At 50.1% G+C, this 27,418-nt stretch overlaps 1 protein-coding gene across 2 annotated transcripts in view; it reads right to left on the minus strand.

The window, feature by feature from the left end:
• Nucleotides 1-25,966, minus strand: part of Gfra2 (GDNF family receptor alpha 2) — a 94,978-nt gene extending 69,012 nt beyond the window's left edge. Inside the window, exons 1-3 of one of the 2 annotated variants that reach the window (XM_008850217.2) lie at nt 25,156-25,966; nt 19,846-20,160; nt 14,319-14,402 (exon numbers count right to left, since the gene is read on the minus strand). In XM_008850217.2, the coding sequence (XP_008848439.1) occupies nt 14,319-14,402; nt 19,846-20,160; nt 25,156-25,195 (439 nt within the window). In that variant the 5' untranslated portion in view covers nt 25,196-25,966. The remainder of the gene's footprint in view (nt 1-14,318; nt 14,403-19,845; nt 20,161-25,155) is intronic. The other variant, XM_008850232.2, reaches the window with a different exon arrangement.
• Nucleotides 25,967-27,418: the final 1,452 nt, after the last annotated feature.

A 27,418-nucleotide genomic window follows, 5' to 3' on the forward strand; every position in this document is an offset into this window, starting at 1 on the left:
TAAAACTGAGGTATTTCGTATTGGTGTGATTGACTGTCCTTGGCATTTTTTATTTATGATGAATGTATATAAATGTGAAGCTGCAATCACAAGCTAAACGTTTGTTTACTGATTATGAAAAAGACGGGAAATCTACGTCAATGTATGACCTTTCACTTCCAAAAAACTGAATACATACATCCTAAAATACAGTTTCAAAGTACATTTGCAAAAATCCTCAAAAGCCATGGAAACCATTCGATGTGAACCTCTAAAAACTTTTTTAATAATTCCAAGTAATAAGTGTGCATAAATTAATAAATTTGATAAAATCAGTGACCTACTCATTTAACACACTAATTATGAGAGAAGAGCTGATTGGACAGCTGGTGGACAGCTAACCTCTAGGACCAGGGTGGGCTTGGAAATCCTCTTCTCTCCTTTCAACATTTCTGTGCCATCTGTCTTCCTGTGAAGATCACGCCACCACTCCACCGTCCCCACTCCTCCATGGGGCTTTCACCTACTAATTCTCCATTCCCTCCACATCTGGTTTACCACCAGTCTCTTGCCACATCCCAGGCACCATCCTGTGTCTTCCACTGAACAGGGAGGGTCTGTACAACATGGGGTCAGTTTTCTGCCTCCCATGATCACTTCCCACTGCCACAGACAGACCCATGGCCTGACTTTCACTGATATCTGTATTAACATCCCAACCTTGGACTATCTTCTTCTCGCCTCCCAACTTCCTCTTGAGAATTCCTACTCCAGCAATTTCTGAAGTTCCCCCAGACTTGGTCATTGCTCTCACCACCTGTTCCCATTCCACCATTCCCACCCATCCTCAAATAATCCTTCCCAAGGCTTAACGTCCTGTCTGTCCCCTGGGTAAACATGCCACCTCTTCAGCACCTCTTCTAATAAGCTCACTAATCATGAAGCCTGGTGAATCCAAGTCATTTTCTAACTCCATCCTGTCCCTAGCAGCTGAGTGTCACTCAGAAACACACAACCAGGATGACTGGTCTCTCTAAATTCTTGTACTTGAGTCTCAAATATCCTATAAAAGGCCATTTCACACATTCTCCTCACTCAGTCTCCCTCCACTGTTTCTTCCTTCTTTGTTCTAATCTAATTGCGTCTTGCTGTGTTCAGGCTGCTATAACAAAATACCACAGACTGGGTGACTTATAAGTCACCATCTCTGGAGGCTGGGAAGTGTTAAAACCAAGACACATGTCTGGTGAGGAACAAGACTTTCTGGCTCAGAGACAACTAACTTTTCACTATGCCTTCATTTTCTCCAAATGGACAAAGGCTCTCTGGCAATCTTTTACAAAAGCACTAACCCAGGGGCTGAAGAGATGGCTCAGCAATTAAGAGCACTGGCTGCTCTTGTAGAGAACCAGGGTTCAATTCCCAGCACTCGCATGGCAGCTAAGTACCATCCATAGCCCCAGTTCCGGGGGATCTGACACCCTCTTCTGATTTCCATGGGCATTGCACAACAGAGGTATACTTACACACATGCAGGCAATACACTCATACACATAAAAAAATAATACACAGGCCAGGCATGGTGGCACACACCTTAATCCCAGCACTTGGGAAGCAGAGGCAGGAGGATCTCTGTGAGTTCAAGGCCAGCTGGGGCTACAGGGAGACCCTGTCTCAAAAACAGTAATAATAAAAATAATAAACAAAAGCACTAATCCAAGTCATCTCATGATCTACTTTGCTTTTGAAGACCTCCTAATACCATCACCTTACGATTTCAATACATGAATTGGGGCGGGGGTATACACAAACACTGAGATCACAGCACCTTGCCTTATACTTTATAAGAAAATATAAGATTCACACAGAAATTCCTTCCCCTTCCTTCTTTGACAACAACTAATTCGTCTCACCTGCAACCCAGCTTTGCCTTCAGGTACTAAGGAAGGAGACATGTCCCTGCCTGTCAAAGATGGCTCTGCCTCCTATGTGTGTGTGTGTGCCATACTGTAGGTCCTATGCCCCAACACTGCTCAAGTACAACCCTCTTGACACCTCCCCCCACTGCCCTCTTGTGCCCTTCAACTTCTTTCTGTTATGTTCCATATCCAGTCATCAATAGATGTGCTGACATTACTACCCACCCCCCCAAACAGAAAAACTTCCCCTTAACCCTCCAGTGCCCCTTTTCAGCTGTCCTCTTCACAGTGAAGCCTGAAAGGGTGATGTCTCCAAATCCACCCACTCACCCACCTTACCCTCCCTAAGCATTCAGTAGGAGTCTTGGGAGCTCCATGTGGCCAAGAGGGGTGGTCATGCCTCGAAGCCTCTCTTGCTTAACCTTCAGCTGTACTGGCACCCTGTCACTTTCTAGCCAGTGCCCGCCCCATCTCCCAGACACTCCTGGCTGCTTCTCTTCCTCTCTGGCCCTCATCTCAGTCCTCTACTTTTAAAGCCCCAACCTCCTTCTCTTTCTCGGACTATGAACTCATGTTTCCACAACTTAAAACACCAGCTATATGCTAATGCTGCTCTATAGATCTCCCCTGACTCTAACATTTCCTGATGGAGGTCTATCTGGCATTTCAACCCTAACACAGACTAAGGTGAACTTTTCATTTCTTCCCAATCTACCCCTATCTCTTCCCTCATCTTTGCCATCTTAATAAATGGCAGCATCACAGTTGCGCGAAACAAAAATGGAGCTAGCCAAAGCTGTAGCTCCTCATCCACTCAGCACCACCTGCACAGTCTACACCAGGCCCATGTACTCTCTCCATCTCTCCTCTGACTCTCTGTTCCTTACCTGGACCCTTGCAGCAACTTCTTAACTGGTGGCCCTGCTTCCACTCTTTTCCATGCCCCTGCCTCCTCCTCACCGTCCTCTCTCCCATAGTGCATATCTTTCAAATGCATTGATCACACTGTGCTGCTCAATGATCTAAAATCCCCCCAATGGCTTCCCATCATTCCTCCAATAAAATTCCAACTCCTAACTTGATTCGTATCAATTTAGTGATCCACCCCACCTGCCTCAGCACCCCCTCCTAGACTTCTACTTCACTCAGAGGCGTAGCTGTGTAGCCTTCCACAAGTCCCACCTCTACACATGGGTCCCCACCAGGATCTTTCCCTTCCTCTCCCGATCCTGCCACTCCCCTGATCTCCCCATGCTGGGTCCTTCCTCTAAGCCAGAGTTGGGAATTCCTAATTACCGTGCCCCATCATCTTATTTTAGGGTCTGCTTGGCATTCATCACAACAATATTTTTCATGTTAATTTGTCCCTAGGCCTGTTTCTGTTTTCCTCTTCCTCCAGCACATTAACTCCATAAGAGCAGCCTTTGGTTTCTGTTATAGGCACATCCTCAGCACCTAGATCAGGGCACAGTGTCCCAGGATTCTCTATGAAGATTTGAGGACAAACAACTCCTAGGAGAGGCACCAGAGCATCCAGAGCCTGTGGAAACAGCCTCCAGACCCGGATGCCCGAGATTTCCCATACTGTTCTCATTAGTTTTGTGGACCAGGTCAAAATGGTAGCACTCCTCGGGCTTCAGCCCTAGACCACCTCCTCAGAACTTTCCAGAAAGACAAGAAAGGGGATTGAGGCGAGTGGCCACTCCTTGAGGGGAAGCAGCTTAGGGGAGCAAGAGTTCCAGTCTCTACCTTTCCACCCAGGCCACCCTGACTCAGGCACCTCCTCTTCCTACCTGGAGGCAAAGAGCTGCTGCTCCAAACTCACAGCCATTCCCACACACACCAGCACACACAGAGACACACTCATGTTAAACATTCACACAACACTTCACATACACCACCACCATACACACATATTCATGTTAAACATGCGTACAACACCTCACACACATCACCTCACACACACGGACAAACTCAAGTTAAATACACACACAACATCTCACATATACCACCACACACACACTGGAAGACTCATGTTAACCATGCACACAACACCTCACACACATCACCTCACACACACCACCACACACACACTGACACACTCATGTTAAACACAAAAACAATGCCTCACATACCACTGCCACACACACACTAATACACTCATGTTAAACATGAACACAACACCTCACACACACATTGACACAGTCATGTTAAACATGCATGTAACATCTCACACACACTTACACAAGTGTTAAACATGCATACAACACCACACACACACTAGCCACATAAAAACCGTACAAGCCACCCTACATTCTGGGAAACCCACATCTATATAACTACATACACTAGTACACACATTAAACACACATTCCCTATACATAATCACACATGGCCTACATACACTCACCACACACACATACATACTGACATATATTTATTATACACACATATCACCCCACATACGCAAACTGCCCCATGCACACATACAATCCCCCGCACCCACATACTAACTCACACAGCCTACACACACACACACACACACAAGAGCCTGCACACACATACACATTAAACACCCATATACATTAAACACACATAAACCCACTCCATACATACACTTTACCACACATACATTATACCACATGTACTAATTTACACATAGCTTCACACACTTATATATACATACCATCCCGACAGATACATGCCACTGGTATGCACCCTGATACACACATATCTATATGCATATACATACCACCCCACAAGCACACTGACATATATACGCATGTTCCACACACATTGCCCACACACGCCACCTCACACGCACGCACACACAGCACATATATGGCACACACACACTGCCCCTGCTACTCACTAGACTCTAGCTCCACACTGACCTCTGTCCTCACTGTAGTCCTTTCTCTCCACAGGACACGGAAGCATATGGATGGATGGCTTGGTGGAGAGGAGAGTTCCCAGTGCAGGACTCACATCACTCATGCCCTATCTTCTATTGGGATAAACAAGAGTAGGTGAAGCTAATGGCTAAGCCAGGAGCCAACTCGAGGTGTGCAGAATCCAGAAAACCAGCTCAGGAGCTGGGGAAGGCACAAAGGGTCCAACCTAGAGCCACCCCACACGTCAGCTGCCAGAGGAGCTCATCATGCACAAAAGCAAGCAGATGGCAGCCTGCATGATGTTACCTGAAGAACACCAAAAAATTCCTTCACCCAAAAACATCTCATCCAAGTCACAGCACCTGAAGTTCCACCATTAAAAAGCCTTTTTATGATTAAATTTCTTCTCTGTTGGTTCTTTTTCCCTAACAGTTTCTTCCTTGGACACAAAAGCAACCAGAGATGAAGTCAGCAACACCCTGCTCACACCACTCAGTGATAACAAATCCTTCTACTTGTGACAGGAACCTGAGGTCCCCCAGCTTTTACAGGAGAAAGAAAATGGAAAGAGATGGGAGGCATAGATCTCTACACTTCTGCACCCATAGGTGGGGATGCTGGCTCAGCCTCTGCTGGTCCCAGCCACAGCAATGGGTCACTCCCTCTCCACACCCCCCTAGACAGGTGACAGTCCCATCTTCCCACCCCTCCTCACCTTGGCCAGCAGTGTTCCCCCTGAAAACGGTAAGCAGGGGTGGTGGGGGTTTCAGAGCTGCTGCTAAAGCCCAATTTTCATTGACATTCAGAGATTCTGACAGCTGTTAGAAGAATGTGATTTTGAAATTTAAATAACATACTTCTGCATTCGGCTCAGGGAGACAACCTGAGGATAAGCAGTTTATCGCCTGAGCCACCATGAAGAGGGCAGGGAGAGGCTGCGCCCTCAGCTCCTCCCACCCACCCACCTGCATCCTCTATTCCATGGCTGTCTCATAGGGGTCTTTGGCTTGCACAACCCAGCCTCCAGACATTAAAGCCTAAGCTCCCCATCCCTCCATACAACCCAGGTGCAAAATCCCACACCTGCCACAGTGGGCCAGGGAGCTAGAAGGAGTAGGCTAAGGTAACAGGGGCTTCCCTAGGCTGACCTAGTCCAATACTCCATCCAGGGCCACTGAGTGCTCTTCACAAGGGACTGACTTTGGAGCCCAGGGATAAATCCCTTCTCCACTCCTTAGAGCCTCAGCCCCCTTAACCATGTGACCACCTCAAGCTCTGTCATGGAGAAATCCTGAGCAGGAGCTTTGAAGGAGGAGACGCAGAGAGGACACTTCCCGACTGTCACAAGGGCCACTATTCACTGTCCCTTGAGCTCACCAGGCTCAGAAGACTTGGCATGTCCTTATTGTAAGCTTAGCCAGGCCTCCCAACCATGAGGCTGTCAGAGATGTCAGAGCCAGAAAGATCAGTCACTGAAGTGTTTACCATACAACCATGAGGGCCCAAGTTCAAACTACAGAACCCATATAAAAAAAAGCCATGTGTGGAGGCACACACATCTGTAATCAGTGTGGGGGGAAGCAAAGACAGACAGGCTCTTGGAGCTCACTGGCCATCCAGACTCACCTGCTCAGTAAGTCCCAAGTCAATGACAGACCCTGTCTCAAAAACCAAGGTTGAAAGCACTTGAGGAACAACACCCAAGGTTGACCTCTGGCCTCCACATGCACATACATACTTCTGCAAGTATACCTGCACACACACAGATGACTATGTATATACATGAACACACATAAACATACAAAGAGAGAAAGGGAAAGGAAAATAAGAAATGTCATCCTCCAGTTCCCTTTTCTTCTCCTTCCAAGACCATCCCAAGCTGATGTCCACAGGCTCCACTGATTTCTGCTTCCTCTGAAGTCTGTGGCAGAACTCAATCTGCACCACACAGACAATAAACCACTCACATGGTGTCCCCACTGAGTGTGTGTCCCCTTTGACAGTGAGGTCACAGGTCTCACTTTGTACAGCAGTGGACTGTACATGTCTCCAGCACACATTCTATACAGGCTGAAAAAACTGATACTCATCTTAGGGCCCACTCTGATCCCACCTCCTCTGTGAGTACTTCCTGTGCCCCAGCAAGCCATATCTCATCTCTATACCTCAGAATTCCTAAGATCCAGCACACATGGAACAACTCAGCAGTTGCTTGGATTTCTGTTACCTTTTCCTGGGCAGGTGTAACATTCCTACGGAGTCAGTCTCTCCCTTCAGTCCCCAGACAGTGACCCCAATGACTATCATCCAGGGTGCTCCTGCATGCCAGACGCCACATGAGGGGCTGCCTGTCTGTCATCACCAGTCTTCACAGGTCAGCTGACCTACTCCATTTACAGATGAGAAAAAGGAGGTTCAAGAGAGATGAGTGGCCCAGAGATAACACAACTGGCAGAGCGAGGCCAGAATTCAAGGCTAAGACTAGCTGACCTCCAAGTCCACGTGTCTTCTGCCACCCCAGGACCCTCAAGAGATGCATAGAGGCAAAGCACAGAGCCAGGGATCCAGAGAACAACAGAGAGGAAAGGGGACACAGGACACAGAAAGATAAGCACCACAATTACATACGTGCTCAACACATAAGACTACACAAGATGATGAAGCACCAGGCCACAGCACCAGGGAAAGAGTGGTGCTCCCCTCTCAGAGGCCATGTGCAAGGTGTCTTGAGTATAAGTTCTCTGCTTTCCTGAACCCCCCAAAAGAAGACTACTGGAGCCTCCAGCATGAATATCCTCAGCTCTCTCTAGGCTCTGACCAAGCAAGACAGCCAGTCAAAGTAGACACAGCCAACCGTCTCCCCCAAAACCATAGAAAACCCCTTGACTTTAGGTCTTCCCCAGCTACCATCTGTCCCCACTCAGTCACTAGAAGGCCATCGTTTCCCAAGATTTCCACTGAGCCCTCTAAAACAATCACCCTGCCACTCCAGCCCCAACAAGCACTAGCCTGCTACAGGAGGTATCATCAAGTCAACAAGAAGCATACAACCATTTCCCACATGCCACCTAGACCAACTCTGCCACCATCTGCCACCTGACCTTGGATAAGTCACTCTATGATCATTTCTAAATGGCTGACCTATTTCTGTGCTACATGCCAGGCACTGTGCCAAGTGCTTACCTGCATTATTTCATTGGATCTTTGCAAAACTCCTAGAAGACAGGTGTTTCTGCTGGTCCATATTAACCAGAAAGAAACCAGGGCTTAGTAATGAGGCATTTGTCTAAGGTACGAGCTGGGCCAAGCTGGAAGTGGGATGTGAACCCTGGTCTATGTCTATCCCTTCTTGTTGGACCACAGTTTACTTTACTGTTAGGTATTTAATGTCCTTTCCAACTACAGAGGGGGAAAGGTGTCAAAAGTGTGCTTCTGTAGCTCAGGCAATGCTTGCATGGGATGGGGAGGTCCTGGAGACCTCTGGAGTCTCACCCAGAATATAGAGGCAAATGGGACTGGAGATATGGCTCAGCAATTAAAAGCACTAACTGCTCTTGCAGAGGACCCAGGTTTGATTCTCAGTACCCACAAAGTGGCTCACAACCATCTCTAAGCCGAGTTCCAGGGGATCTGACACCCTCTTCTGACCTCCACAGGCATTGCCTGAGGGGTGCACTTCATCTTACAGACAAAAACATACACATCAAAGACAAGTAATTTTTTTTTAAAAAAGAGTGTGAAAGCGGAGCCTACTGACGGTGCCGTTGCCCCACTGCTTCTCTATGCCCATTTGGCATGCCCCCCATGGCTGTGAGAGACCCCTGCCTGCCCACTTAGTTCTCCTTGTTCTCACAATGATGTCCACTGAGGCCCACACCCCTCAGCTCCAGATCATCCTTCTGAAACATCTTTCCAGGCAAACTCTCCACCTAAAAGCTCTCACTTTCTTCTCTACCTTTTCCACTCCCTCTTTCCTACACTCACACACACACACACACACACACACACACACACACACACACACCACGTACATTACATGATCACAGAAGCCTAGGACAAGAGAGTCACTCTATTGCAATACCTTGACCCCTTCGTATCCTCTAGACAACCCCTTACCTCTATTGCACAGGCCCACCTGAGAGACCAACTTGGCAGATGGCCAAACACCAAGCAAGTGCATTTCCTGCACCCATTCTTACTGAAGCCTCTTCATCAACCCTAGAAGTACATAGCATATGCCCATCTTACAAATGCAGCCACCCCAGGACAAAAAGACCACACTGAGGCCCAAGAGCAAATACTCTATTATGATTACGATCTTTAATGGCCCCCAAAAGGACCAGTTGTTACAGGTTTAGTTGCCAGACTGGTGCTACTTGGAGTTGATAGAAGATGAGGGCTGGTGGGAGGAAGTTAGCCCATGGAGCATGCCCATGAAGGAGATATTAGGACTACAGTCCCTTCCTTTCTCTCTTTGCTTCCCAGCCACTATCAGGTGAGCAGTTTCCTCTACCACACACTCCCACTATGGAGTACAAACACCTTACCACAGACTGAAACCATGAGCCAAAATAAACTTTTCTTCCTTATTAGTTGTTATCTCAGGTGTTTTGTCACAATGATGGGAAAGCTGATCAACACATTCCTCAGAGGCCAAGCCAGGACTGGAGTTTAGAACTGCTAGCCCACACTTATCGCCTACACCATGTGCCTTTTGAAATGACCTGTTTTATGTTTCAAGAATAGTCTGAATTCAAGAAACAAGGTAAGCCTCACTTCTTTTCCATGAAATCTCTCTTCTAATGTCAAAGTGAGGGAAGGACATTTAAGGCTTCCAACATCCCTGTTACTGTGGTCAGGTCATAGCCAAACTTCCCCTGCCTGGCCTTGGACCAGGACTGACTGATCCATCATTGAACTCAGGGCCTGTCAGGTGGGACTAGATAGAAATGAGGGAAGGGCTGAGGCACTGCCTTCCCCAGGGCCTCTGGTAAGCAAAGGGTGTCTCAGGAATCCTGGCAGCTTTCCTTGCCAGCTGATTCCCAACAGAACTTTCCAAGAACCCAAACAGAGATGAAGAGTTCATGCTCCAGGGGCCCCTATAACAAACACAATTCCAAATGTCCAAGAGGAGATGATAAAAGATAAAGGCAGGTGGGCCCCAAAGAAACAATGGCCTCCTTTCCCCAATGATTCAGATGGGGGTTGTGAGCCAAGAGGAGGCTACACAGGCCCTGTGCCCCCCAACACAGGCTTCAAAGAGAAATGGCAGTGGGGTGCTGCACACATCCATACAGGGATGTGTGGTAGTTGGGAACAGTTTCCCATCCACTGCATGCAATCCTTCAGGGCGGCATCTTTACAATCCCAAAGCTCTGTCTGATACAGGACCTGAAGCCACCTAAGCCAAGACTTACCAGCCACAGAGAGCCAGACAGGGACCTGTGACAGCCTGAGCTCCAAGCTGATCTGCCCAGCCTAGCAGTATTACCACTTTCTGTGTATGTTCTTGGAACAAAGGGTGGGGAGCTCTAGCTCAGGTCTTAATCCTTCAGAAAAGAAGCTTGAGGTCTGAAGCTGGGAAGCCATGTGCCCAAAACCCCATGGAAGATGGCACAGACTACACTGGAATCTGGCCTCCTGGTTCTGGTTCCTGCCTTCTTTTGGCCGAACTCTCCACAATGGCCTGTGTGGATTCCTAGTAGAATGACCCAGGCCTTCCCTCCCTTGCTGTGGCCAAGTCTCTCCAGACAGAGCTGCCCATTGACCCAATTTCAGGGCTGCTCTGAGTGGAAGAAAGTCAACAGGACCATGTCTTAGTTACTTTTCTTGTTATTGTAACCAAAAACTTGAAGAAGTCACTTAAAGGAGGAAGGATTTGTTTGGGCTCATAGTTTGAGAGGATACAGTGCATCATGACAGGAAAGGCACAGAGGCTGGAGTGGATTAGTCCATGGCAGTGGGAGCTTGCAGTAACAGGTTTCCTGCATGGAGCAGGAGTCTGAGCAGTAAAACTAGAAGCAAAGCTGGACTATAAAAAGACCCAGCCCTAGTGACCTACCTCCACCAGCCACACTTCCTCCACCTCCAAAGGCTCCACAGCCTCCTGAAACAGTATACCACCAGCTGGAGGTCAAGTGCTCAAACACATGAGCCTATGAGAAACATTCACACCCAAACCATAACAAATCACCCAAAGCCCAACCCTCATGGTGGGTAATGGGCCAGAGCACAGATTTCCAAAGCTGTACCAGGCCCGAATCTCAAGATGCCACTTGGTAAGCTGCACATCAAGTAATTTCCTCATTTGTCTTGTCAACATCTTTGTCCCACAGAGTGTCGGGCCCATCGTGTAAAGGTTTTCTACTAGGAAGATTCTTAAGGGTTGAGTCCAGTCAGCAACAGGGTCCTGGGTTAAGGTGAGGTCCTTGGAGCTCCAGCATTCACAAAGCAAACCTAACAGGACCTGCCCACACTGTAAGTCATCAGCAGCTACCTGAGCAACAGGTATCAGGCACACTGGATGCATTTAGGCCCACAGGGTGTGCCCACCACAGCAGGCAGATGCCAACAATACCCTCATCCTATACCTGAGTCCAAGAACACTGTCTCAAGATGACTAAACCAAGGAGGATTTCTACTCCAAACTAAGCAGAATCTGTGAAACTCAGAATATCAGTTGCAAGGAACTTCAGTTAATCTATGGTCTAACCCAACCTTATAGGATAGGTAAGATTAATAAGGGAGCTAAAATTGTACCCACAGGTAGACCAGAAGGGAGCCTGCTCTAAGCCCAAGACTACTGCTAGGGCACTACTGATAGTGGGAGCCAAGGGCAAGGTGCTCACTGCAACTGACCAGCTTTGAGATCATCATCCACTTTCACCATCCCCAACAACCACCAGGGCCCAAGGCCTTGTTTAGATAGCCACTCTCTGGCTTTAATAGTTTGAATATTTTATTTTGTTTTGTTGAGACAGGGTCTCACTCTGTCAACCTAGGCTTCCTTGAAACTCACTATGTAGCCCAGGCCAGCCTTGAACTAGCAATCCTCCTGCTTCTATCTCCTGAATTTTAAGATTACCAGCATGTTCTACTATGCCTAGCTCTACGGTTTACACCTTAAATGGCCCCAAAGGCCTATGTATGAAAGACCCAGATTGGCACTATGGGATACAGTAGAAACTTCAAAAACTGAGGATGTGCCATGGAGGGAGATTATTGAATCCCTGTAACTGTCTCTTCCTCTATTTTGCTTCCCAGAAATGAGGTAAGCCATTTGGCTCCATCCCACACCCTATCAGAATGTGTTGTGATGGCCCCCAAGCAGCAAATGAAGCAATCGAGGACTAAAACCTCAAAACCTGTAAGCCAGAGTGACCCTTTCCTCTGTGAATCAGTGATATCAAGTATTTGTTATAGAGACAGAACACAACCAACACACGGACCAGAGTCTCCCATCAGGGACACACATATCATTCCTTCATAATCATCAAGAGCAGATATCTTCAGTGGGGGTTGGGAGGAGGCATCATGTCGCAGTAGTAATAATTAGTCCTCAAGTAGGGAAAAATAGATATTGCAGCAGCTGCTGGTCATCCAAAACTCAATCCTGTGACACAAATTTTATTTCTTGGTATTTAATTTCTCTAATTTGGAGCAATTATTTTCCCCCTTAGGAGGATGATAATGACAAATTTTAATCACGATATGTTGTCTTAGAGATAAAGTGCCACTAGAAAGCCTTCTGACTCACAGTTTGGAGCGCTTCTCAACCTTCAGTGGCTCTACTCTCCAGGAGACATTTGGCAATGTCTGGAGACATTTCTGGTTGTCACACCTTGGGGATGTGTAAGTTCACCTGAAGACAACTTTAGGGATAATGCTAAACATTCTACCATACACAGGATGGTTCTTCTCACAAGAAGGCATTGCCAGGGCCAAAGTGCTACTACTAAGAAACCCAGGTTCAGAGCAAGAGGAGCCTCAGAAGATTCCAAAGTCTGCTGCAAAACTGTCTCTAAATCTGGAGGCCAGATCCCTATACTCAGAGACCCTGAGAACAGGCTCCATCTGGTCACTTGATCCTGAAAGAGTTGACAGCCATTCCCTGAGTACTTCCAAGATGGGATATGTCTGACCCCAGGCCCACTCAAACACCAGAGGGAGCAACACCAAAAAGAAAACATAACCCTTACATGGCCTTTTTTTCTAAATCATTTATGAATGTGTGTACAGGTATGTGTACATGTAGAGGCCATAAATAACTTTGAGTGTCACCCTCAAGAATGCCATCCACCTCCTTTGAAATAGAGTCTCGCACTGACCTGGAGTTCACCAATTGGGCTCAGGCCAGCAGCCCAGCAAGCCCCAGAGATCCTCCTGTCTCCCTTCTGAAGCACTGGGATTACAAGCTTACATTTTCATGCTTAGTATTTGTACGTGTTCTGGGAATCGAACTCAGGTTCTTGAGCTTGCAAAGCAAGTGCTTTGTCAAATGAGTCCTTTCTTCAGTCCTCATTCAGTTCTTAAGCGTGGGTCCAGCAGACAAAGCTAGAGCACAATTCCCCAAGAAAGGCCAGGGTAGGGAATGACCCAGGGGCAGGAAATTCCCCCCTCAGATGCCTCTCTAGCAGCTCAAGTAATGGAGGGAAAACCAGAACAGACTGGATAGTGGTGACACAAATTTAACTGAGTATCTCTTATCTGAACCACTCAACACCAGATGTGCTCAGGATTTCAGACTGCTGCAGATTTGGGGATATTTGTATATACAGAATGAGATATCACAGAGATGAGTGAGGCCTGAACACAAAATTCATTTATGTTTCACACACACTCAATACAGACTGAAGGGAAGATTATATAATAATTTCAATACACTGTGGTCTATCACATAAGGTCAGGTGTAGAATTTTCCACTATAGCATCATCTCAGTACTCAAAATATTTTGGATTTGGGAGCATTTTAGATTCAAGGGTTTGGGGATGGAAAAGCCTTAATCTATACCAATAACCATGGCCAGCATTTCTAGAAGGCTCACAAGAATCCTCCAGCATCTCCCCTGCTTCCCCAACCACCAACTTATTTAGACCTCACAACCAACCCACGCAGATAGGGGCTTTTACTGTCTCCACTTCACAAGTGAGGAAACTGAGGCACAAAGAAGTACCCAGCTAAGGAAAACCCCAAACAAAAGAGACAGGGAAGTAGGAAGAAGAAGCAGGGGTAAGATGGATGACAAAACAGGAGAGGGGCATCAGGTTTTACATTCAAGAACCATCCTTGACCGCCATGGTACCAAGCAAGGTCCTCAAATGCCTCACCTCAGAAAACTGCTGAGGTAGGGAGGCCAAGACAGCATCCTACAAGCCAGGAGCCAAGGCTCAAAACTAGTAATGAACATGCAGACAGAGAGCAGAACTAACAGAAGTCCAGGATGCCCAAAATTCAAGCCCAGGGCTACCTGGGCCACACCACAGGGATGAGGGGGAAACAGGGTAAGCTCCAGCAAGAGCCACTTACCTGAGAAGATTGAAGCAAGCCTGAAGATGTCAGAGAGGCGTGAGGTCACGGGCTCGTAGGGTGAAGCTTCATAGAATTCCTCACCTGGAAGAGAGACAAGCATAAGACAAGGGTTCCTCTTAGGCAGAGCACTCCCAACAGGCAGCGACGCTGCCAGAGAAAGTCCCACTGAACCCCGTGAAATCAAGGTGGTAAGACGCAGGGTGGCCCTTCCCAAAGTGGAAAATGCTGTGCAGGCAAGTGAGAGATGAAAAAGTCAGTGTTTCATAAGGACAAGTTATTTCTTGCCAACTATAGCAGATAGGACACTCTTCATGTTACTGTCCTGCATGACCAACTTTCTTCAAAGGGGTTTGGAAAGAAGGACAAAGAAGAATAGCCCTCAGAAGGTCAAGCACAAATCAGAGAATCTGAAGGCAGGGGTTCTACCATGATTGTTTGTACAACTTCCTTACTTCACAAGAGAACTCTAGTGTAGCTAGCCCAGCAACATGGAACTCCCTTCTGGGAAATCAAAGCGTGTGACAGACCTAGGGCTAGACTCTGGTCTCTTGGAGACCCATACTGGCTCTGTCCAATTCACTTATGATTTCCCCCTTTGCCTCACATAATGTTGCCAGAAGAATCTAGCTGATAGGACTGAAAGTCTCTGGGTGGAAGACCTGAACCTCTGCTCCTGTCTGCCTGGCCCCGCCTCTCACATAGACACTTCTCCAATTTCTCCACCACCTCTCACCTCAAAATTCTCCTCAGGACTTCAGAGGACATCAGAAGTTTGTGGTAGAAAAGCAGGTGAATGACAAGAGATAAATGGCCCCCAGGCTGCCCTAGAGACCCCCACCACCTCATCAGTAATCCCACCGCCTCTGCCAATGCCTTGCAGGAAGGGAAATATCCTCAAGAGACCTGACCAGTGAGGAGAAATCAATGCAAACTCACTCAGACTGCCTGTGCGGTGACAGGGCGTGGCAGGCAGGGGGTGACCCACAGCCTCACGCATTGATTTCCTATCCAGCAGGGCCTAGTGCCACGGGCACGCACCCCTGCCTACAGGGATCCCTGGTGAACAGCGTCAGTAAGGAATGATCTTAAAAGAGGGGACTGGGAATGACCTGCAGGAGGAGCCTTCAACCAGCCCAAGAAACCACAAGGAACCAGGATTGGAGATACAATTAGCCCTGGCCTGGTTCACAGCTGTTGAGCCCAGAAGACTCCCAGTAAAGAACAAAAACCTCCAAAGCACAAGAAAGATGCACACTCCCTCCTGGTGAGGAGGATTCTACCCTGCACTTTAACTTATAGGAAACCTTGTGCCAGGCAGTGCCCAGAACACACACTGTGTACCCTACTAGAATCCACCACCCTCATGATCTAAGTGCTCTCCACTCCATGTAACTAACCCTCTCCTGGGAGGCTCCTAGGGTGGAGCCCCCAGGCATTGCTGTGTATTAAGGTCAAACAATGGAATCATTGCCTAGGAATTGCTGTTGGAATAAAAATAAGGTTGTACTGTACTTCCTATATGCCCATAGCCCAAAACTATTCTAAACACACTAACTCATTCTCTTCCTCATGGTTCTGTGAGCTACACACCATTATTTCCCTATTGTGCTGACAAGGAGCAAAGGGCACAAAGATATTAAGTAACAGTGTCAGTGCCTGGTAAGCAGGAGTACCGGTCAGGGGGGCCCTAGAGTACAATGCTCACTTTATGGCACTCCCTCCAAAGTGTCAGAGTGTCACTAAAACCATGTGGCTCTTCAACAGTCCCTGTGGTCAGGACTCTGCTGCCTCAGGACTGTTCCCCCTGGACTGGGTTCATCCTCCTCAATATAGGATGCATAGCCACCTGCCTGGGTCTAGGGTAGCCCATGCCACTGCTTAACAGGGTACCTGGGGTCCATCCTTTCTACTCTACTCTCCTTTAGCTTGTTCAAACAGCTGGATACACCTCAAGCCCTTGAAGTCAGATCCAGGATGTAGATCCTAGGAACAGGCACATGGAACAGGATTTTGCTCTTCATGGTCTAAGGATCAGGGACCCTGAATTTTAGAGCCACTTTTGGGGCAGTCAGTGGTGGCTGCCCTACTGTAGCATATCAGGAGTGATAGTACAGGAGCAAAGAGTCCCCCAGTCATGGGATCACCCCCCGCACAGTGGAAAGAAACCTGGATATGGTATAAGGACGCTGAATTAGGCCACGAGCTTGCTGTGTGCCCTGGGCAGCCATTCTCCCTCCTGCCTCAGCTTCCCCTAAAAACAGGGGTAACATATTACAGTTCTGATTCCTTAAACTCAGTTGACCCTAGGTGGAAAAATCTCTGGCCCTGAAGCCTAGGAGAAGATGGAGCCTCCTGAAGAGAAAGGCAAGTTTCTACAGAAAGGGACAATCTGGGACGTGTTTCTGGAAGGAACCCATGGTGAGCATAAGGACTGCAATTTCTGCCATGCCAGCACTCCCTGAGGCATACAATAGGTACTTAACAGGTGGTCCTTGAGTACATGAACTCAAAAACCATCTCAAGGTATGACCCAGAGACAGCTATGTACACTGAGGTACCCCAAGTCCAAAGGGGCCCTGAAGATTCCACAATGCTGACAACTAAATACATGTAGCATCATGCTCACTGCTGCCACCAAAGAGAACCGCCTCGTTTCTCCTGTATCTGATCACACCCTCCTGCATGCTGGCATGACCATGCCAAAGGAGCGTGACAGGGCTGCTCCTGCTAAGAGGTCCAAGCACCCCCCTAGAACTTCTATCCAGTTCTCCTGTCCCCTCTCCTGTCCACTGTGCAGCCCTGGCAAGCCCTCTTTACCAGCTGCCCACTGTCCAAAACTCTCAATATGAAAAGAAAAGGCACAACTATTTCATTCCAGAGGCAGGAGGCTCGTGACTTGTATGCTAGAGACAGGCTGTTGGAGAAACAGATCCTCATGTCATGTATGGCAAAGTGTGCATGCCTTGGGACAGCATTACCCTCCTCGTGCTTCTAGCTCTCAGAATGGAGTTGCTAGGGGAAGAGGCTGCGTAACGATGGATTACTATGTTGTTAATGGCAGTAATATCGTTACCAATTGTGTGCAGTTTCTGATCCTGAGTTCAGAGCATATCTGAGCCATCTTGGTAACTTCTGGGAATCCCTCTCTCTTCTCTCTTCAGAATTCACACCTGCAACTGGAACCTCCTTCCCTTCTGGTACTCTGCAAGGAGGTCTTCTCTGGTCTTAGGCTAACTCCTAAGGCACTAACCCCCTGCCCTCTCCAGAGGCACCGATGTATAGAGAACTGTCCTGTCCTCTTCCCCCAGCATCTCCATCATTCCCATCCTCCTTTGGAATTTAGACAGTCCCACCTTCCTCCATCTTTAAAAGAGAAAATGTGCCTGCATTCTTCCTTTCTCAAAAAAATTCTGGAAAAAGTTAATCATATTCATTATGTCTAACCCTCTGCCTTCCATCCACTCCCCAACTAGAGTCCTGCCCCAGCAGCTGCCTAAGAGGCTTACCCAAGTGGCAGCAGGGGTATTTCAGTCCTTATCCTGCTTGACCTGAACTGTGTGAGCTGTTGAGAGCGCTCTCTCTCTCTCTCTCTCTCTCTCTCTCTCTCTCTCTCTCTCTCTCTCTCTCTCTCTCCTTTCCTGATGGTCCTCCCACTTCCCTGGAGCCTTCTCAATCATCTGTGCATGTTCCCTTCTCCAATCCATCTTTTAATGCCAGTGGTCCCAGGGGCTCTTTTGCTGGCCTCATGCTGTGATTGTACCCACTATCTTAACTCCAACTTCCATTAAAGCTGATGTTCACTCCATAATCTCTCTAGACCCATGTTCTCCCCTGAGCTCCATGCCTGTGTGTTTATAGGTCATGACCAACTAGAGACAGGGCTCCCAGAGATACTCACCATGTCTCTGCCTTCTTCTACTCAAAAAGCCCTTGCCACCACCTCTGAATAGCCACGTACCCAGGTATGTGTCTTCTAAGACAGGAAGCTGGGAGTCTTTTTGGCCACTCTGTCCTTTTCCCATCTAATAGGCAGTAATTACCAAAGCCTGTTGATTCTACCTTGTAAGAAGCATTCATCCTTCTTCCCCGTTCTTGCCCTGTCCTGTTCCCACCACCATTATTCCTGGCTTAGATCACAATTTGTACAAGTGTCTATCTTCCCTGGAACTACATGAATATTCTTCTTAAGTAAGGTAAGTTCCCTTAAAATCTCTATTAAAAGTGTTCCGGCTCCCTGCTGCCCACCATGTCTCCTTCCTCTCTGCTCTCTACTTCCTCCTACCCCGACCCTTCCATTCCAAACCCTACCGCATCTAGTCCCTCATATTTCTATAAACACATTCAACTTTCATTCCTGACCTTGACATGTTTCTCCCTCCACCTGTCCACTCTTTCTATGCGCTTCACCGGGGATAGGTGACCCCTCTTCCATCTCAGGCCAGAGACTGTCTCTTCCAGGAAGGCTCTTTAGATTTTTTTTAACAAGGGCTTAGATATATATATTCAATGTGTCCCCACTGTGCTCTGGACCATCCCATCAGAGCACTTTTGCCACCAAATGGCAGATGTGCCCTTACTGTATGACACCCCATTCTATGAGCTCCATCAAAGCAAAGACTATCCAACAACACCTAGCAGCAACACGCTCCCAATAAATACTTGTCAAGGGGCTAGAGAAATGGCTCAATGGTTAAAAGCACTGGTTGCTCTTGCAGAGGACCTGGGTTTGGTTCCCAGCATTCACATGGTGGCTAACAATCATTTGTAACTCCAGTTCCAGGGGATCTGATGCCCTCTTCTGACCTCCATGGGCATTGCACAACACAGGTACACTTATATACATGCAAGCAATACACTCACACATAAAATAAAAATAATAAAAATAAATACTTGTTAAATTAATAAATGAGTAATCCAGCCCAGGTGCCCAATGGTCCTAAAGTAGATGCAAGCCCCCCAAACCCCTGTCTGGGCTGAGAAGGGGTGAGGAAGTAAAGAAGTATCACTGGGGAGAGGTTCTCAGGTTCTGCCTTGAGCAGGCTTGAGAAAGCTTGCCAAAAAACATGAGACCTGTTGCTCATGCCAGACCCTGAGCTTCTGAGTACAGTTTGAAGTGCCTAGGTCAGCCATGGAGTCCAGAGAGCACAAGAAGGGAGAAAGGCTCTGGGCTCAGCCCCAAGGGGACAGGCCAGAAGAGTGGTAAGAGCTGATGCCTCTCGACCACTGAGTCTGGCATGCCTGCCAGGCCTCCTCCTCTGTTCTAGCTTCTCCATCTACCTAGTGCCTCTTGCCTCTCTCAGAGACCACATCATACTGCCCTTGCTTGAATCCCATCATCCAGCCCACTTCCACACTGTCATCTCCCTTTCTCCAGCTGAGAGAATAGCTGTTTCTATGGAGTCTAGCTTTTCTTGGTGGATAGGGCAGAGAGCAGATGAAGTCACACCTTTTACCAAGTCCTCTGTCCTGAGTCCTAGGTTCAACCCATCCCCTCACCCATCCCTAGGGGCCCACCCAGGCTTACCCTCCGTCAGCCCCAGGTGAATGCTCCAGTAGATCTGCAGACACTGTAGCTCCTTCTTCATGCCCCGCTTGCAGCGGCAGTCATACAGCGGGCTTTCCTGCAGCACCTCCAGGGCCGCCTGGCACTCCTTGTTGGCTAGCATGGTGTTGCGGTCCCGGCCTGCCAGGCACTGCCGAAGCGTGCGGTACCTGGAGCTGCAGTTGGATTCAGCCGCACACAGCTCATTGGCCCTAACACAGTCCACTGGAGGGCGCCAGCCGTGGAGCTCGGGGCCCTGCGGGGAGGAAGGGCTGGCCAAAGAGCGGAGGGTCTCGTCTGGGTGGTGGGGAGGGAAGACAAGCATGAATGAGGGCCACCACAGTCTCCGACCCCAAAGCAGGCTTGAGGCTTGGGCCTTTCTGGGAACTTCTGGGAACCCAAGATCAAGGCCAACTCAAATCCAACACTCCCCTAGAGCCATGGCTTACATTCATCTCAGCGCAACCCTGGACAGTGGAGCACAGCACAGTAAATCCAGGAAGACCCCCTTTGAAAATCGTAGGCAGGTTACGATGCCAGCAGGCCAGAGAGAATGTCATGAGCTAAGGGAGGGAAAAGGGGGACCTTCACAGAGGCATCTCATTTCAACTGCCCTATGGCCCCCTACAAACCACTGCTCCATTGACATCCTTCAGAACCTGTCTGGGCCTTATACAGACCCTAGAATCAAGCCCCAACATCATATTCAGGGATACTGAAGTCCAAAGAAAGGGAGTTGACAACTCGAAGTCTTACAACAGGGAGGCAGAAAAGCCCCCTCCTGGACCTAAGTCTCCTTATTCTGAATTGCTAGCCTTTCTAGGAGGACAAGAGAGACAAGCCCAACTCTGTGGTCCAGGAGGCCCAGGAGAAAGGAGAAACCCCTTTCAGGTCCCGCCCCTCCTCCACACCAGCCAACTTCACACCAGCCTGGCAAAGCGCCTACACAGTCAAGTTCTACCCTGGCCCCCAAACAAAATGCATTAGGCAAGGCATTTGAGCAATTCCACTCTCCCTTGCTCTCCTTCCCTCTCAGGACTTGCCTCTCCCACCTTCATCTCTCAGCTTCCCTGCTTCCTGTCTCCCAAGGGATCTGCTCTCAACAGACCTCATCACCTTTTCTTTTTGAGCTCCCTGGTGCTCTCTCCCCACCTCTGTTTTTCCTCCCCCACCTCTGTTCCTTCCTTGCCTCCCTACACTTCTGAAACCCTCTGCCCTCTATTTTTTCTTCCTTCCAAAGCAAAATAATAAATCAATTACTAAAAGAAAAGAACGCCCCCCTCCTTCAGGCCCTGCATTACAGACTGAGCATAGCTTCTCCAAAAACTGAACAAATGAGCACCCACCAGCCCACCCTTCTTATCTGCTGCTCCCAGTGTCTCAGCAGGGAGGGCAAGAGGACCGGAAATGAAGGGCAGAGAGAAGCTGGCCTGCCCCTTTCAAAGCCAAGCTCCCAAAATGGTTTCCTTCAGACATGGGCAACATCTTCCTGTCTCTCTGTCCTTCCTAAACCCCTCACTCCAGACCCTGCCCCAGAAAAGCCAAATACCAAGGTCAGAGCCAAGACTGCCTTTTCCAAGACGCAAAGAAGAATTTAGGAAGCTTCTTCCACTCCTTCCCACTCCAAAATAGAATAAAATCCTAGACTGTCAGTCCATTCCTCAGAATACCGCAGAATCCACCGTCCCCCATCCTTCCTTACCCAGAGCTGGCACTCTCAGGCCTTCTCCCTAGGAGGCCCCGCTCATGGGGAGCTACTGCAGGGGGACAGCGACACCTACAGGTAGAGCCACACACAGCAAGCCTGTCACTCCCCAATCCCCTGGGGAAAAGGACTCACTCCCAGAGGGCCTTGGGCAGGAAGCCTACCCCAAGTGGAAACAGCAAAGGAGAGGAACAGGTGCTAGGTGGGGGAGCTAGAGCTAGAGATGTCTTCTCTCACTGACTACATCTCTGCCCCAGAACATGAAGAGCTGAAGGATATGGCACACCGAGAGAAAACCAGGGATAGAAACCAGCCAGAGTGGGAGGTCTGCCCAGACTCTGGCTGGAGATGTATCCTCCACAAAAGCTGAGGTAGCATCTTTCTTTCTAGGCTTCAGCAGATTTCTATATCCTTATACAGGACTTCTGTGCCTCTGGGCCACCCAGGAACAGTTGAGCCACGCCCCCAACTTGCACCTGCTGGCCCGCCTCCTCCCAGACAGTCAGCCCTCAGCTCTCCATTGACTCTGTCCCAAAGGCCCAGTAGGAGGTTCATCATCCACCTAGCTGAGCTGAGGGCTGAACTATCCAAAGGGACTCAAAATGGGACTTCCTAGCATCTGGGCCTTCTATTTGCTCAGAATTCACATGGGTTTACAGTCAGGATAGAAGCCCCAGAGAATGGAGCAAAAAGGTGACTCACCCTGCCTGGGTTGCAGCTGGAGCCCAGACTCCCCCAGGATGACCTTATACAATCCTACATTGGCTCCTATGCCAGTATCAAGGGTTTTCCCATCTTGTTAACTGGCACCCATGGTGGGGCAAGGATATAGTCTGCAAAGGACCAAAACATCCTTTCAATTGTCCCTGACTCTTGGATTCAGCTTCAAAGCCCCCAGAAGAAACCAAGCCCAGCCAGAAAAGGGAATCACAGCAACCCAGAGCTCATGGGCAAGAATCATAGAAGAGGAAAGGACAGAAGACTGTCTCCAAAGACTGAAGGGAGAAAACTTGGATCCATCAAGAGGACACAGTGTCTACAGATAGGGGTGGAGAACCAAGATATGACACAGAGCTCTGACTGCCCCTCTGCATCCAGTGTCCCCTACAAAGCCAGACTGTGTGCTAGAACATCACTGGTGACTAGGTCCTCTGCCAGCCCTACCCCCATCACTCTCCCTAATGCATTCTCCCCCTATATGCCAACACTGGAGGTCTGGACAGTTGGGATATAAAGGTCTCTCTACCCCTCACAGTCCTGGCCCCAGACCTCACTCAGAATCTTTGGAAAGTCCATTTGAAGGCCCTTGTTCTTGGGAGCACTCTTCACTGAGGTCCCAACCAAAACTCCCTAACCAGCTCACAAGCTCCTGAGAAACCTCCACCCTGAGCAGATTTTCCAACCAATTCCCCACCTACAGGCTCCTATAGGCTTCTAGCCAGGAAAGAGACCCTAGGGTTTAAATTTCCTTCTTGCCACTTCATCCTGTCCTTTCGAGCCTTTCAGAACCCTGTGGCCCATCATTCAGGTATGCCCTTCATCCAGCTTTGGATAGGGACTTAAGGGATAGGGAACAGAAGAGTTGTGATCAAAAGGGTTCTTCCCTTTTCCCATCTCAGTCCCTGGATAGCAGAAAACGGGTGGTATTGAGGCTCTCTGCTTATACCTACCACACACACACACACACACACACACACACACACCAATGCCACTTCTGGGAAGGAGAACTGACTCCTTACCCTCCTCTGCTAGGACCATCTGCAACTTGGAGTCTGGTTCTGGAGGGGGCTGCTGTCCCCCCACCCCTGGCCCTCAGAAGGCACCCCTACACCTGGGAGCATGCAGACGTGAGGAGGGTGGGGTGCAATTCAACAGCAGTAGGCAATCTGGCTGCTTTTGCCTGAAATATAATTTTCTTTTCTTGTTGGCTCTGGTCATTCTAAGCCCCAGAAAGCTGTTTTCTGACCAGCAATGGAAGAAAAGGTCAGATTTTGTGACAGTCCATTCAGAATGAGAGTCCACATCCCCAAGGCTCCTGGAAACAGCTACAGGATGGAAGTGGGCCCAGAGCACCTCCCAGTCTCCTGCTCTGCCCCTCAGCCCACAGGGATACTTCCACAGGCTTAGGGAGACTTGTATGGCAAAAGCCACACCCCAGGGCAGGGCCAGGGCCCAGGGGAATGCATACCTGGGAGGTAGAAAGACTGTAGGCAGGCAAAGGCCCAGGATCCAGCCAACACTGGCTCTCACTGATTACAAATCCCCTGGCCCAGTCTAGAGGGCACTTCTTAGACCATACACATCGGTAAGCAAAGTCTACCTCCCCATCTGGCCTATCCCAGAGCCCTTTCTGCTGGAAGTCAAGGGTGATCAGCTGACCCTGCCTGACAACCAGCAAGCTATGTTGACTAGAACAGCACCTACACTGAAGCAGATGTGTTCTCTTTACACACACACACACACACACACACACACACACACATTTCCCAGCACCTCACAGGACACCAACTCCCTGGCAGCAGCCTTGGCGGAATTCCTGGTCCACACACACAGCCTTGCAAACATCTTTTCCTCACCTGTTCAAGGAAATCACTATCTCTAGACCCCTGCTTCCCAAGCAGCTGAGATTTTACATAGCATAAGAGGAGGAGGAGGCCTGCTGGAGTGGCAAAGCACAGGGCAGCCACTCCTCAGCTACAGAGCCAGGGGGGTACAGAATGAGCAGTGGGCTTTGTTCAGATCCCTGTGCCTCTTTCCCCCCTAACCCCAACTCCACCTTCTTCAGCAAACTTTGGCCTCCAGACTCCATCCTTTTCCCCCACCCACTAGCCCCAGGGTCAACAGATAAAAGCCTAGAACACCCATTCGCAAGCCCATCCATTCCCACCCACCCATCTGGCTTAAGCCTAGGTAGAAGGGGAAGCAAAGGGTAGGAAGAAACTTGCAAAGTGTTCCCGGGAGCGGGGAAATTGGATGCTTTCCCGAGGATGATTGGCAGGTAGGAGGTGACTGCAAGGGCTCCCCGAAAATATCCAAACCAAGAGCTCCTGCGGAAAACGTGGGTCTAAGGCGACCGACTCTGAGATCGATCCGCGAAAGGAGGAACAAGGCATGAAAGCTTCCCGCCACCAGCTTCTCCACTCCCTCTCTTCCACATCAAGAGTTGCATTTATTTTTTCATAAGTTGCTGCAATTTGAACCCATTATTTTGAGGAAAATGAGTGCTCTCACGTCGTGAGAGTAAGCGTGTGTGTGCCTGCGTGCGTGCGTGTGCGTGTGTGTGTGTGTGTGTGTGTGTGTGTGTGTGTGTGTGTGTGTGTGTGTGTGTGTGTGTGGTGTGTGGTTTAAATGTTGTAAGTCTTTCCGATCCCCGCGCAACCAGTCAGTCACAGCGCGGCTCCCTCCTCCCGCGTCCATGCCGCCCTGGCTGTTCGCTTCCCGGGAGCCCGGGCCAAAATCGCAGCGCCCGGCGCTCCCCCGGCGTCGCCCGCGCCCCGCGCCCCCCTCCCCCGCGTGCCCAGCTTCCAGCTAGTGCCCGAGCGCGCGGTCCCGCGTGGCCCCCAGGCTCGCCGCCCGCTGGTACTCACCTAAAAAGAAGAAGAGGCAGAAGGCGTTTGCCAAGATCATGTTAAATAAATCCCACAGGTTTTTTTTTTTTTTTAAGTCTTTCTCCTTTGGGTTAAAAAAAATGAAATAAAATAACAGCGATAATAATAATAATAGCCAAGCAGTGATAAGGATCCCCAAATCCAATGCGGAGATTCCGCTGATCCGCCGGATAAAGGTCCAGAGTCCTGCGATTCTCGCCGCTGGCTGGAGGGGGTGGGGTGGGAGGCGGGCGGTGGGCTGCCTCTCGACGTCCCCCTTGCCACTGAAATCAAGCACGCGTACCTATGTGTCTGGCTACCTTATTAGCCAGCAGCCCGGTCCTGAGGTCAGCCCTGCCCTCCGCTCCTCCGGGAAAGCGCGAGTCCCCGCGGGTCCAATTCCCCTGCGCTTCCCAGGAGGGGACTCGGGAGTGGGGGCGAGACGTTCTGAGAGTGTAGAGCTGGAAGGAAGAGGCGAGGGATGGGGTCAGAATCAAAGCAAATAGGAAAGAGATCCACGACTGGGTGAGCGCCCTGGAGCAATCCGGTCGGAGCTTCGAGGAGCTGAGATGGGAGTCGCTTCTTTGGTATCAAGAGGAGGAAAAGATTCAAAAAAAAAATTTTTTTTTTCAAAAAAATCTCCCGCTAACCCAGGCTCTGCTCACTTTTTTCTAATGGAATTCCAGCGCCCGGGAGTCTCTGCTGGCTGGCGGCTCTTTCCTCTTCTCCCTCCTTCTCTCTCTTCTCCTTCGCTCTAGCTCTTTGCTCCCGATCTCTCCGGCTCTCCCTCGCTCTCTCTCGCTCTCTCGCTCTCCCCTTCTCCCTTTCTCCTCCCTCTCTCCCTGCTCCTCCCTCCGCCCGCCCCCTCCCCTCCGCTGCTCCCTCGCCGCGGCTCCTTCTCGCGCCCGCGCCCCTCTCCTCCGCCCGGGGCTCGACGCTCCGGCTCCCGGGCGGCAGGCGGCCCCGAGCGCGGCAGAGCAGCGACGCTCTGCAGCAGCCGCGGCGGCGACGATACGGCAGTGGCGCCGGGATCGCGTGCCGAGGGGTGAGCCGGATCGCTGGCTCCCTCGGCTCAGCAGTCTGCAGTTCCTCGGACCTGCCTGCTGCCTTGGCTGGAAACGAACCGGATCCCGGGGCTACTGTTCCAGCTCAAACCTCCAATGCCTCGGAAGCCAACGCTCTGCCGCCAGCCCCCCGCCCCCAACGCCTTGTCCTCTCCGTGCTGGGGCTGCGCCCTCCAAGTGCCACTGTCCCTGCCCAGGGACCGCGGGGTCTCGGGAGCCTGGGGAGGCCGGGGACGGGGCAACCCAGGTGCTGGAGCCATCGCGGAGGCGTAGGGGGCAGGGCAGTAGAAAAACCCAGGCCTAGCGGTGCGGGTCTGGGAGCGGACGCCACTCTCGGCGGACTGATGTGCCCCTCTTGGGGAACGTATCTGAGCTTCGCCCGGCTGGCGGATGGCGCAGGGAAACCCAAGACGCCCGCAGCGCCAGCCCTCTGAGCTCCAGAGCAGCTGGCCTGCCCCAGTCTAGTCCGGCGCACCTATACACGTGAGCTCTGCTTGAGGAGCTCGAGACCCTCAAGCAGAGCTCTAGAACTTTCCCCGCACGCGCGAACCTCGCTGGTACCGACGCGCCCAGCCTCACAGCCCTTCCAGACGCCCCTTCCCCAGTGGCTCTCTCCATCCCCGGATCCAGACAAGGTTGTCCAGTCTGAGCGTCGCAACGGCCTCCTCCAGCGAACCTGCGGAAACCGTGCGGGAAGGCTCAAGTGGGATTCGCACCCCACCCGGCCGGAGCGCTCCCAAGACCCACCCGAGAGTTGCTTCCGCTCCCCCACCCCGCCCCGCACACGTAGATCCTGGGCTCCCGGAGCTGGTCCCCAGAAGCTGGCAGCTCCCGAGGCTGCGGGTGGGGACCCCTCCCTCAGACTGAAAGGGGGCGATCGATCCATCTGTCTGTGGGCCGGGCTCACGGCGTGTTTTAGTCACGGAATTGACAATAAACGCCCTTAGAAGCACGGAAAAGGAAGCGTCTGGCTGGGAAAAGGTTGAAGGAGAAGTGAGGTTAGTGATGTTCCTGCAAGAGCTGGCGGGGCGGTAGACTCGCGGTGCACACGCCGCGGCGCTCACGAGCGCACACACCCACGCACATCGGGCATCCTAGTTCCACGCTCCTTTTTGACAAGCACTCTGCTGCTCAAAGTCCCTGAGCTTTCTCACACAAACGCCTTGCATGCTGCGCCGCACGCAGGGTGCTAGGACCAG

This window comes from Nannospalax galili, unplaced genomic scaffold, assembly GCF_000622305.1.
Source record: "Nannospalax galili isolate Female #2095 unplaced genomic scaffold, S.galili_v1.0 scaffold291, whole genome shotgun sequence".
Classification (NCBI taxonomy): Eukaryota; Metazoa; Chordata; class Mammalia; order Rodentia; family Spalacidae; genus Nannospalax; species Nannospalax galili.